General features: G+C 45.1%; 1 protein-coding gene and 1 long non-coding RNA gene across 2 annotated transcripts; both read right to left on the bottom strand.

The window, feature by feature from the left end:
• On the bottom strand, positions 1 to 5,578 carry LOC143490949 (uncharacterized). Its single transcript, XR_013125047.1, has 3 exons — positions 4,484 to 5,578; positions 3,895 to 3,931; positions 1 to 532 (listed from the first exon to the last, which is right to left on the bottom strand). It is a non-coding gene; the product is annotated as an uncharacterized LOC143490949 (long non-coding RNA).
• A 4,956-nt stretch (positions 5,579 to 10,534) lies between these two features.
• On the bottom strand, positions 10,535 to 12,979 carry spcs3 (signal peptidase complex subunit 3). Its single transcript, XM_076989504.1, has 5 exons — positions 12,675 to 12,979; positions 12,369 to 12,442; positions 11,730 to 11,806; positions 11,499 to 11,614; positions 10,535 to 10,744 (listed from the first exon to the last, which is right to left on the bottom strand). Exons 1-5 carry the CDS (start codon positions 12,815 to 12,817, stop codon positions 10,612 to 10,614), a joined length of 543 nt encoding a protein of 180 aa, XP_076845619.1. The 5' UTR covers positions 12,818 to 12,979; the 3' UTR covers positions 10,535 to 10,611.
• Between the last annotated feature and the right edge of the window lie 424 nt (positions 12,980 to 13,403).

Below are 13,403 nucleotides of genomic sequence, written 5' to 3'. Positions count from 1 at the left end.
CGCCTCTGATGTTGCCCTTCCACTCTTTTACTAGCAGTGATGCTGGTCCTGATGCAAAGAAACCATAGCAACAGAACAAACTAGCAACAAAGGTAATACCAGCAGGCTTATGTTGGCTTCCGTTTAGAAGACAGAGGCAGGTCCCACATCTGAAGTCAACTCTAGATTGATGTTATTTTTCTTGAATGTCAGGATTAAGTGCCACATCTGAGCAGCAAAGTCCCTAAGCAAGACACCGTAAAGAAAGTTATAATTATAAAATTCAACATTTCTGTTCACATATTTCAAGCTAAGGCTGCTGATCAGGATATAATCCAGACACAGGGGGATTCAGAGCCAATGTAAATCCACAGTGTCCAGTTCCGCGGGCTGACCCGTGTCAGTATCTGGTTCTGTGTGCTCCATCCCGATGGACCCCACACAGCCTGCAGGCCTTTAAGAACACGTCGTGCGGACATTCACCTCTTCTTGCATCCTCTTCAGGAAAGAGCGTCTGCTTGTACAACATTGTTTGGCTGGAGATCTTCATGCACTGTGACACGAAAATAAACCTAAATCAGAAAAGTCCTCTTAGCTTCAGTGAAAAGGAGGCCTGTGTGCTATGGGTTAGTCACACCGCAGTAATCCCATCTGCCCTGTAGATTAGTCATATAGGACAATTATCCCATCTGCCCTGTAGATTAACCCCTTACTGTAGGTGATTTCATCATTTGTATGGCTCAGTTCTGGATTTTGTCATTGTAAAATGTTCAGTTTGAAATCGATCTTGTAAATCTACTCCAAAAACTCAACTCTAACCTGATTTATAACTGATGCATACACTCACCGGCCACTTTATTAGCTACACCTTGCTAGTACTGGGTTGGACCCCCTTTTGCCTTCAGAACTGCCTTAATCCTTTGTGGCATAGATTCAACAATGTACTGGAAACATTCCTCAGAGTGTTTGGTCCATACTGACATACTGTTATTTGAGTTACTTTTGCTCAAACCAGTCTGTCCATTGTCCTCTGACCTCTGGCATCAACAAAGCATTTGTGCCCACAAAACTGCTGCTCACTGGATATACTTTTTTCGGACCATTCTCTGTAAACCCTAGAGATGGTTATGAGTGAAAATCCCAGTAGATCCAGCCCATCTGGGCCAACAACCATGCCACATTCAAAATCACTTAAATCACCTTTCTTCCCCATTCTGATGCTTGGTTTGAACTGCAGCGTCTTGGCCATCTTTACTGTACATGTCTAAATGCATTTAGTTGCTGCCATGTGATTGGCTGGTTCGACATTTGCATTAATGAGCAGTTGGACAGGTGTACATAATAAAGTGGCCGGTGAGTGTATATAACCATCGTCACTGAGCTGTTGCATAGAGTGCAAACTCCAGTGTTTGGTCACAGTGGGTCCTTATAGGGCAGGATACTTGCAGGGAATTATTGTCCTATATGACTAATCTACAGGGCAGATGGGATTATTGTCCTATATGATTAAATGATAGCATGAATCTCTAAGAGTTTTTTACTCTTAATTAAATGGTAATTAAGTGCAGTGCAAAGCAGACATCAGACGTGAAGTGCAGAATGTGAGACTTTCAGTGCCGATGTGAGGTGTTCGTAGTGCAGACGAGAGGGTCGTGCAAACATGAAGGCTGTGCAGTGCAGACGTGAGGGATACGCAGTGCATACGTGAGGGATGCGCAGTGCAGATGTGAGGGCCGTGCAGTGCAGACATGAGGGATGCGCAGTGCAGACGTGAGGGATGCGCAGTGCAGACGTGAGGGATGCGCAGTGCAGATGTGAGGGATGCGCAGTGCAGACGTGAGGGATGCGCAGTGCAGATGTGAGGGCCGTGCAGTGCAGACGTGAGGGATGCGCAGTGCAGACGTGAGAGATGCGCAGTGCAGATGTGAGGGATGCGCAGTGCAGATGTGAGGGCCGTGCAGTGCAGACGTAAGGGATGCGCAGTGCAGACGTGAGGGATGCGCAGTGCAGATGTGAGGGATGCGCAGTGCAGATGTGAGGGCCGTGCAGTGCAGACGTGAGGGTTACGCAGTGCAGACGTGAGGGTCGCTCAGTGCAGACGTGAGGGATGCGCAGTGCAGATGTGAGGGATGCGCAGTGCAGATGTGAGGGATGCGCAGTGCAGATGTGAGGGCCGTGCAGTGCAGACGTGAGGGATGCGCAGTGCAGACGTGAGGGATGCGCAGTGCAGATGTGAGGGCCGTGCAGTGCAGACGTGAGGGATGCGCAGTGCAGATGTGAGGGCCGTGCAGTGCAGACGTAAGGGATGCGCAGTGCAGACGTGAGGGATGCGCAGTGCAGACGTGAGGGATGCGCAGTGCAGATGTGAGGGCCGTGCAGTGCAGACGTGAGGGATGCGCAGTGCAGATGTGAGGGCCGTGCAGTGCAGACGTAAGGGATGCGCAGTGCAGACGTGAGGGATGCGCAGTGCAGATGTGAGGGCCATGCAGTGCAGACGTGAGGGTTACGCAGTGCAGACGTGAGGGTCGCTCAGTGCAGACGTGAGGGATGCGCAGTGCAGACGTGAGGGATGCGCAGTGCAGATGTGAGGGATGCGCAGTGCAGATGTGAGGGCCGTGCAGTGCAGACGTGAGGGATGCGCAGTGCAGACGTGAGGGATGCGCAGTGCAGATGTGAGGGATGCGCAGTGCAGACGTGAGGGATGCGCAGTGCAGATGTGAGGGCCGTGCAGTGCAGACGTGAGGGATGCGCAGTGCAGACGTGAGGGATGGGCAGTGCAGACGTGAGGGATGCGCAGTGCAGATGTGAGGGATGCGCAGTGCAGATGTGAGGGCCGTGCAGTGCAGACGTGAGGGATGCGCAGTGCAGACGTGAGGGATGCGCAGTGCAGACGTGAGGGATGCGCAGTGCAGATGTGAGGGATGCGCAGTGCAGATGTGAGGGATGCGCAGTGCAGATGTGAGGGCCGTGCAGTGCAGGTGTGAGGGATGCGCAGTGCAGATGTGAGGGCCATGCAGTGCAGACGTGAGGGATGCGCAGTGCAGACGTGAGGGTCATGCAGTGCATCAGATCTCTGCCCCTCCTACTCTATGTGGAGTCATTTGGATCCCATATTCCAACACAACCATGTGGGCAGAGGCAGTGAGACGCCATGTGTCCCTCTCAGTTTACACACCCCTCCACCTCCTCACTTACAACAGGCATGGAAAACATCCTGCTAGGTGAGTGAGACAAATCCTTTCTCTATGAGCAGAGAGCAGCAGCCAATAAGATCCACACAATAGCAGGAGAACTCTGACCTCAGTGGCTCCGCCCACAACGCTCTCACCAGCCACCTTCATTGTGTTCAAAGAACACAGGCTGTTGTCAGTGGAGACAGACACGGGCAGATGCCTCAGGGGCGGGGGTTGAACTTTGAGTGCCTCTGTGCACTTTCCAGTGCTGGATATTTATCATTTGATTGCTTATATGTTCATGGTCATATCCGGGTTGTATTTTTAATCTCTTTCTCAAGGAGAATTTTAAGACGATGATCAATATCAGACTACCAGAGAGTCCAGGGTGCTCAATTTCACTCTGTAAGTTATTATGCTTTGAAGAGAAATATAATAATGACAGGGACATATTTAACCTTTCAAAAATAAACTGGGAGACATTGAACATAATGACTGAGAATGCTAATATCAGTGTATATTCATTCCAATCAGAATGTATTAATAGAGGATGGCAGGCCTGTGTGGATGTGACTCCAGGCTAACAGGTGATGGAAACTGGCCTTTGCTGATATCAGTTCCTTTCCCTAATTTCAAGCCTTCGTTTTTCCATTTCTCATCAACGTCCTGGCTCTCTTTCAATTAACGTCAGTGTTTTTACAAAGAGTCCAATTGCACCAAGAAAAAAAAAATCCTTACCAACCTTTTTTGTGAAGAGTATTTGTTGTGAACCCCGTCTCCTGGATACGCAACGACAAAAACAAAGTGCTCTTTTAAGGATGGCCAATATCCTCCCAAGAGTCTAGGAAATGTACTGCCCAGCCCCCTTTCCTGATCAACAGATTATCTTTCATAACACTGCAACCCTTTCACACCATATATTACATCACTGGGCCCATTATATGCCACCATGCCCTCTTCCGGCTATAGAAATCATGGAAGACTTATGACCTGGGGCCGGTAGCAGACTCGTGCTGGAGGTGTGAGACTCGCCTGTGGGGGGTGACGTGGGAGGGGCTTGTATGAGATGGGAGGGGCCTGTAGTGCATAGGGGTTTTTGGGTCAAGCACACATCAGTGCTGGATCTTTCCAGCCGGAGCCGTGGAGTGGTTTACACAGCTGCCAGTGCCATGGTTATGAAGCTAGTTATTTATCAAGCATGAAGACATGGTGGCCAGCAAGAGTTCCTTCCAGCTTTACCCAAATAAGTGCTTTTAATAAAAACACTAGAGCTGTTTTATCAATGAAAACCTTGCCAGTGTTGACGGAGACGAGCAGAAACCGTAACGCACGTGGCGAGACTTTGTCCTGCGGTGCTGCCTTAGGGCCTCTGCGATGGTTGTGTCCCGTGGCACCTCGCTGTCCTCTGGGACGGCCTCGGTTGAAGGCCACGGCCGACTTCCAAACATGTGCCCGACAGCTCCAAGGGAAAGATCTCGAGGCCCGACCAGAGATAATCAAAAGAAAACACAAGCTGATGAACGGAAACGGTCCTCCCTTTAAAAGCCCCGGCGGGGCGGCACCGCTGACCCAGGCGGTGAATTATTGCCCCTTCATGACCCAGTGAATCAGCCAGCTCGGACAGACGAGGGCTGATCTGAGGAGGGACAGCTCCACTGGGTATGCTGAACCAGGGAAGGCAAATTTAGAACAAAAAGAAAAAAAACAAACATAAAAACTGATGATGGTGTGCTTTGTGGTGAGAAACCTAGGTCTGATTTAGTGAGCTACACTACACAGGCAAGGCACTGGTTTCTAGGACAGTAATAAAGTGCCATTAATGTCCTTAGACGGCAGTAAAGTCTGTTATCTTGGGACGCTTTTCAAACGCATAAACTGGAGCAGACATCGCAGTCAAACATCAATAAACGAAAATGAAAATCATCTTTTTCTGATCGTTTGCCATCTGGGTCTTACAGTAATTTTCATTTGTTATTACATGGAATCTTTAAACGTCTTTTAAATTTGCCTGTCCAATAAAGTGTTGAATCATAGGTATGGCAGAACAATCACTTTAATGTTATAGCCTTCTTAGACTCACACACACACAGCAGCACAAGTACCTACACATACACACACAGACACACAGACACACCAGCACAAGCACCTACACACACAGACACACTAGCACAAGCACCTACACACACGTGTGTTTGGAGAACGCCAGCTGCTGGTCCGAATGATTAAAATCCTGTCAGGCGGACCTAGGCACAAAACCAATGAGGAATTCAAATGAACGGCAGAGAGAAGGCTGAGCTGGACATGCAGCCACTGTCGAAGCCACCACAGGACCCAACGCAACAGGTACGGCAGGGCAGAGGACGAGAGAAATGAACCCGAGGACAATCCGCTGAAACAGGTTACTGCTGGGAGCCGAGGAGCTTGACCAAGACTTTCTGACAGATGGTGAACTTTAGAATGACTTGCAGTACAGTTTCCTGGTACTTCAACAGCCCCCCCCCCCCCCCCCCATCAGCAAAGCTGCAACCGCAGAGATAGTAGCAGAGTAGCAGTTGCTAGTGACTCTAGACACCAGTTCCTCCTGCTTTTCATGGAAAGAGAGAACGACTCGTTCTCATCAGTCTCTTTGAAAAGCCACCAAGGGGAAATGAGTGAGGCAGACAGCAGTTCCCCTCACTGGACTCTCACGCCTCCGCTGGGAGCTGCTATAGCTGCTATATAGCCTCTGGGACAGTGGAGAAGTGCACAGTAACTCCACCTGCAATAACTCCACCTGCAGTAACTCCACCTGCAGTAACTCCACCTGCAGTAACTCCACCGGCAGTAACTCCACCTGCAGTAACTCCACCGGCAGTAACTCCACCTGCAATAACTCCACCTGCAGTAACTCCACCTGCAGACTTGAGCTTGATTGACTTCAGTAGGATCCTCTCTGAGGTGATTCAAGGTCTCTCAGGTCGTTGACACCTGGCAGCACTATTCAAATCAGATCAGTTCAGTACACGCTATGTATGTAGTTATTTTCTCAGCACTATTCAAATCAGATCAGTTCAGTACATGCTATGTATGTAGTTATTTTATCAGCACTATTCAAATCAGATCAGTTCAGTACACGCTATGTATATAGTTATTTTATCAGCACTACTCAAATAACAGCTACATTGTCACAAAAAACCTGCACTACGAACACCTCACATCTGCAATGAACATCTCACGTTCTGCACTTCACGTCTGACGTCTGTTTTGTACTGCACTTAATTACCATATGAATATTCTATGAAATTCAGAATTATTTGCAAATAACAAGCCTCCTCAACAATAGCAACAAACGTTTGAAAATTGCAGTGTTTCTGTTGCATAAAAGCTGTGCTAAATGGTGGTGTCTAGAGACCTGTTAGCAAACAAACACTGTTGGCAGCTGTGAAGACCAAAAACAGAGAGAAAGGCTCAGTGGTAGAACAGCTCCTAACCAACCATCTAAATTCCACCTCATTTCAACCAAGAGACATTAACACCATTAAGATCAAAAGCGTGTCTGTGTGCTTTCATGTCTAACATTAATCTCAAGATTGCAGCATGGTTGAATTGGTTTGGTTACCAAATTTCATCATAATGATTTACATTCAGCCCAAGGACACATTCCTTTTTAAATAGATCATTTCCACACACAGCCGTGCCTCAACCCAGATCTTTCTGTGGAAATCACGCAACAAAATGGATTTGCAGTCGTGTAGTTATTATTGACTTTATTAAATTACATTGCTTTGTGCCTCATTACCTCTGCCAACTAGAAAGCGATTCTGAGTAATTCATAAACACCCCCCCCCCACACACACACCCCCCCATCACACACACAGGCCTCTCACAGAAAACAAAGAATACTACTCCAGTCTGAAAGTGTCATGACTAGGGTCCACCTAGCTTGTTAACTATTTAAAAATGTCATTAGCACATTCACACCCCCACATTCTGGAGAATGTATCCAGAGAGTCAGCAGACAGGCTTGTGTGTGTCACATACTGGGACCAAGCCATGATTCAGCACATGTTCTGGTCAGTGTTCCTACCCTTGCTGTCAAGGGTAAAGGACCCGAGGGACCTTGGTCTGTAGTATCTGAAATATGCAGTTGTCATGGAGATTCCCATCCGGAAATGCAGTCTTGGACGGTAACAAATGGTGCCGCCCCCTGCTGGTAACTACATGCACAGAGTCATTCAGTATTTAGATGTCATGAACATTTCACTTCAGCGTGATCATGCATCAGACATCCTGAATTCTGTATGTGCACAAAGTTGCAAACAAGCCATGAAGCTGTCCTTACGTTAGTCCCAAATCCATTATCTTATTGTGTTTAAGGTTTGTAAGAAGGGAGGTGTCTCCGATGACAGAGGTGCATACTTCAGGACATAAATCACTGTCTGTGTAGGCGGCCCCCTAGTTGAGATACTATCCTGATATTGTTGATATGATCAAACACTAATTACTCTGTATAGTCCATATTTAAACTTAAAAGGCAGACATGTCTAATCATTAAATATGGAGGCAGATTGTGCTCACACACTGAGTTTTCTCAGCGCACCTCCCTACATCCGTCAGTAGATCGCACCCGTTACATCATCAGACGGCCCTCTGTAGCCCTGTTTACATCAAATAGCTTGGAGAGGAAGAAGTGGCTCCTGTGAGCACCAGCATTCCCTGCACATGTGTGTGTGTGTGTGTGTGTGTGTGTGTGTGTGTGTGTGTGTGTGTGTGTGTACGAGCTGCTGTGTTCATGTGTGTGCGGGACTTAACGAACCGTGTAATGACGGGGCATCTGCAAAGTGTCACCAACTGACGGCTTCATATGAGGGCCGTCTGGCCAGCGGGAGGCAGGAACAGTGTTGGCCATGCAAAGCTCTTCATCTCCCATAGACACACTTGCTTGTCTGGACACATGGACTCTTCTGCCATGCGTTTGATCTGAAGACCGTGTTGGGACGAGTCCTGCTTCAGACCCGGGTGGTGGTTCAGAGGTCAGTGTAGGGTTCAGAGGTCAGTGTGGGGTACACAGCCCCGATTGGTCTCTGCAGGCTGGCCTCCCTCGCAGCCCGCCCCGGCCCAGCTGACCGACTCTCGCACACTTCTGGACCCCCTGCATTCCACAGATGTTCAGCAAGCAGCTCACGTAAACTTGTTGCTTTTTCCTTTGAGTTATTTTCCAAGATTGAATCAGTCTTGTGAATGCAAATATTTGTCCTAGTCTAACTGCATTTTCTCTTCAACTGCTGTTGCAATGTCAACAGGTACAGGGTTTAAATTTTTATTTATTTTTTTACTATTTGCAGTGAGACACAGTGACTATACCGTACCTCATCTAAAGAAGAATGCCCCCCATGGACACACTGCTCTGTGCCGGTTGTCTCACTTGGGTCTGAATCTGATGAACGCCTGGACATTTTTCCTCCTCTCTCTGGGAGGTTTTTACATGTGAGGCTGTAAATTTAATTGAAATAACCATTTCCTCCCAAGTAATATATGACAGTGCCCAGAGGCAGCTATAGAGGCCCTGCATTCGAACTGAGCGATCATGAGATTAACAGAAACATCAGTGCAGATGTTTTCGAAAGAGGGGCAACATTGATGGTCTGGATTAGGAAAAAAAACCCAAAAACAAACTAATCCCTAGAACTCTAAAGTGTTGTAGACAATGCAATAGTAAAGCCTGACCTCATGACAACATGAACAGGGACAGTAGTTATACCAAGAGTTGGACAACTTTGTATATATGCAACTTTTCTAAAATATATTTGGTGTATACTATAAAAACAGTATCAAATGCATCCTTAGCAACAAAAGCATGACCTAAATCAGAGCTCCCTGTAGGATTCTGAATTCACTCTTTAGGTGACTGAAGAGACCTCACACTCATTCTGTTATATGTACCTTATGAAGCTACTGGATTTGTTTAAGTCTAGTGGTGCCACCTGCTGGCAGATATACAGAGATAGAGGTCTTTTCAGAAACGTATTATCCTATTGATCTGCTCATGAGTTTGGCATGTGATGTGTTCAGTGCATGGTGTTATTTAGAGGCCTCTGAAGTGTTATATAGAGTTATAGTGATCAACAGAGTAGAATCATCAGTACGATGTGGCTACACCTCCTTTTTTACATTATGTGACTTATGTGTGGTTTGTTATAAACCCTGTCCAGTATCCCTTATTTTGTTAATTTTATTATTTGTTTAAAATTCATCAATTGGTATACAAATATGATCTTTGATCAGTTGTTGTTAGTGGTGAAGCTGTGCTTGGGAACAATAGCAGTGCTATTTAAACAACATTTCAGTGCTTTATGGAGATTGAGTTCTGTCCGTCCAATTCAATAGTATCATTCTTTTGGCAAAGCTGAGTCATGTTAATCTAAACTCAGATTTAGATTCTAAATGGTTTATGATGACTGGGTATTAGTAATGAAAAGGTATAATTAATTAGTACTTCTAGTAATGAGATATTATTACCTGTTAAATATTAACAAGGCAGTATCATTAATTGGTGCTACTAATATGATGAGGCATTGATTAGTGCTAACAGTATCGAGGAGGTATAATAATTTCATCCTAATAGTAACAAGGAGGTATAATTAGTGCTAATTGTAAAGAGGAGGCAAAATTAATTAGCACTACTAGTAATGAGGTATAATTAATTAGCAATACTAATCAAGGAGGTAGGATGAATTAATGCTACCAAATGAGGTGTCAATTAGTGCTACTAAATGAGTTGGAATGAATTAGTGCTAGTGAGAGACAAGATGATGCCAAAGCTCATGACCTTTCACCTCTACTTGACCTAATGCAACATGATTGTTTTCTTGACTGGGGCTCTAGATCAGAGGTTGTAGTGTGGGTTCAGTTTGACCAGTTTCAAATAGCTGGTCTAGATAAAGAATACTTGTAGAGTAATCACCAGGAAACACTATTTTATAACTGCAGTTCATTTTTTACAGCGGGAGTGAGAGCACTGTCCTTAAATGTCACAAGTTTCTATACTTGCAATATTTTCTGAGGTTTAAAAAATATTTAACTTTGGAGTAAAGAGTCGTGGCAGCAGAACGTTTCTGATGTTTTCTTTAGAGGATCTGAGTTGTATACTGAAGCCCACAGCTGGCTGTAATTGTATCTGTAATTTCCTTGATGATAATGAGGGTTATGAAGATGGTGTCACAGCATAACGCCCAGATACCTGCTCCTCCCCGACTGCAGGCTGATGAAACCCACAAAACGGGAAACACAACAGCTGAGGATTCTGTTGGACTTTGGTGAACTTCCTAAACTCCAACATGCAGCCACTAGTCTTCGACCACATTACTTATGCACGGCTTTGAGGGAAATATATTAAAACAATGTTTGAATGTCTTTTCTTTCTTTTTTTTATTAAAACCCACAATTTTGCACAACACTGACATACACGATTTGGGACGGTTCAGTAGTTTTTGGCAGTCTCATAGGCGTCTGGGAAGGGGAGAGAGACATGTCCGGAGCCTGCTACCAGAGGTAGGATTCCAGCGTTAGGGACCACGTTCCAGGACAGGGTCAGGGTGATGTTCTTATTGGCCCTAAGAGTGGAAACACACACAGTCAAGCCAATGACATGCGGACTCTGTTTGTATTCTAATTTTCCTGTTACCCACCCCTTTATGCAATGGCCATTCACCTGCTGATTGGCACATTTCTAAATCACCGATCAATGCACTTGATCTTGCATAATATTAGAGAACAAAACCACCTGTATGGCTGCATGATTAAAATAATTGCAGTCACATTGTAATACAAAAAAGCCAAAACAATGGATGGCTTCATGAGAACAGGATGTATTCAGATCAGAACCATCTCACAAAATATCAGGATGAACCGGAACTTTCCAGATGTGCTTATGCCATGTTGTACTACAGTTAGTAATGGTGAAATCACAGCAGATTGTGTGGAAAGGCCAACAGTTGAAGTATATTGTGCATTTTTAAGAAAACTAGCAGTATAATTTGCAAAGAAGCCCGTACTTTAAGTTAATTACACACATTAATATGCACTCAATAATTGTATTTAGTGCTGCATCATTGTGCATGGACCAAAGAATACCAAACGGACAGAAGGCTCAGTAGGAAGACTGAACAGTACACCAGGCACTGCCAAAGCACACATCAACATTTCCTGATTGGTCAAGATTCATCACGTGATACTGTGATTGGCCACGTTTTTCCAAGGTGATATTGTGATTAGTTACGAGTTCCCATGTGATGGGCAGGTTTGTATTTATATGATGCTAATTGTGGTTGTGATATTGGTTGTCGTGAGCTGAATGAGTGACAGTACCTCAAACCACTGCCATCATCAAAGAAGAAGTATTTGGATTTCATATCCTTCATCTCTAGCCTGGTATTTTCCCCCCTTAAAACAATCTTGTCCCATAAAACCACCTGGTTCAGTACCTAAAACACACACAAACACAAAACTTTGCTGTACAGGATGCTGTAAACAACAGAAGGCTAAAGAAAAATAAGAATTTCACAAAGGCAAAAAAAAGTGAGAAGATGTGGAACTTACATTGCTTCGGGTTGAATATTCAGCAGACAAGTAGAGAAAGAGCTGCTTCACATTCCAGTCAAATATTGGCCGAAGATGTAATAAACGGTCATGGGAAAAACAACATGAGCATGGTGACACACTGTCTACACTACCAAGGCCAAAGACGTGACAAACACAAGGGCTACAGTCCTGGCCACAGTAACATTTTAAGCCACTTGATCTCAAACTATGGTACACACGCGCCCTCTGGTGGTGGGCGAACGAACCTCCGAACAAAATTAAAGGAAGTTAAAATAACGTCGATCATGATGGTGGTTAATTGAAAACAAACATTTTCTGAGATGGTAAGCTGCATAAAAGGTGATAAACACGGGTATAGGGAATAAAGGAGGCAGTCTAGGATTTCAACTGTAGTCAATCAATTACTGTTCTATTCATTAGACTACAGATATGCGTGACTTTGTTGACATTTTTTCCTTATCGCACCAAAACTGCTGTAGGTATACTTTTTTTGCTTTTACTGGCCTACATATTTAACCAGTTCTTGTGTTTGTACAATCGTTACTATCGTCAGGTGTTCACAAATAAAAAGATATCAGCAGTAACGTCAAATGTCACGAAACCCAAATCGTCAGGTGTTCACAAATAAAAAGATATCAGCAGTAACGTCAAATGTGACGAAACCCAAATCGCTCCTCTCTCTCGGACCCGTGAAGTCGTCCACGTTTTTCCTAGAGGAAACAAAGTCACACGTTAAGACATAAACTCGCCTCGCTGCTCACACTCATGATTTAGCCGCGTTGACGTGCCGCGACACGATTGGGCGGCCGAGATAACGACCACAACACCGTATGGACGAGGAAATAAACAGTTAAAAACGTCCTTTGTGTTTGTACCATTAATGGTGCGGACTGCAGCGGGACAGATAAGGTTTGAGGAGCCGCCGAGCCGCCAAACACTTACAGCATGACTTTGGAGACGTGGATATCGACCGGGACGCTTCTGTCTTTGAACGCTGTAGTGATGAAGCATCCAAACGTGAGAGCTGCCATTACACTGAGAGAAAAGGCGAAGAGAGAGTTCGCCCTCGATAACACCGTATTCATGACTACACTCTTGATTTAGCTTAACAAATGTGCTATAAATTAATTTAGTCGGCTAACGTGGAATTGGTACAGAAACGTTAGCTAAGGCTTGCGGTTTTTTCATAATTCGGAAGTAGATCTTCTTCCTGGTTTATGTTGAAGAGACGCTGCCACCTACTGGCGGGGAGACGACATGACCACCGCTGTCTACTGTTCATCTCTATCGAATGAATCGATGTTTTACACGCCAACCTTTTGCCTCTGACAATGCTGTTATGACTGGACAAATATAATAATTACGACTTTAAGTATCACACCGCAAATGTCGATGCAAAATATATTTTCTCAACTTCTACTTTTACCAAAAAGGTTTACAGCACTTTCTCACATTTCACATTTCTTTCCTTGCAGGCATTAATGGTGAAAACAGTGTTCAATGTATTTATCAGACTCACAGATAAAATAAGAACATTTCAGTACCTAGGCCTTTGTCAGTGCGCTAATGGTCTTCATCAGTGTGCCCATGGCCTCCATCTGCGTGTTCTCACCCATAATTCTTCTTTGTGGTGGAATCGGCACGTCAAAAACGTTTTTTTTAGGAGTGTAG

This window comes from Brachyhypopomus gauderio, unplaced genomic scaffold (assembly GCF_052324685.1).
Source record: "Brachyhypopomus gauderio isolate BG-103 unplaced genomic scaffold, BGAUD_0.2 sc68, whole genome shotgun sequence".
In the NCBI taxonomy this organism is placed as follows: Eukaryota; Metazoa; Chordata; class Actinopteri; order Gymnotiformes; family Hypopomidae; genus Brachyhypopomus; species Brachyhypopomus gauderio.
Note: the sequence above shows the minus strand (reverse complement) of the source record. Positions and strands in the feature narration are given on the sequence as shown.

Coding starts and splice junctions, on each gene's coding strand:
- spcs3 (XM_076989504.1), bottom strand. CDS start 12,817: ATGAATACGGTGTTATCGAGGGCGAACTCTCTCTTCGCCTTTTCTCTC. Junction 12,443..12,674: donor CACGTCTCCAAAGTCATGCT/GTAAGTGTTTGG, acceptor TGTTTCCTCTAG/GAAAAACGTGGACGACTTCA. Junction 11,615..11,729: donor AATATTCAACCCGAAGCAAT/GTAAGTTCCACA, acceptor TGTGTGTTTTAG/GTACTGAACCAGGTGGTTTT.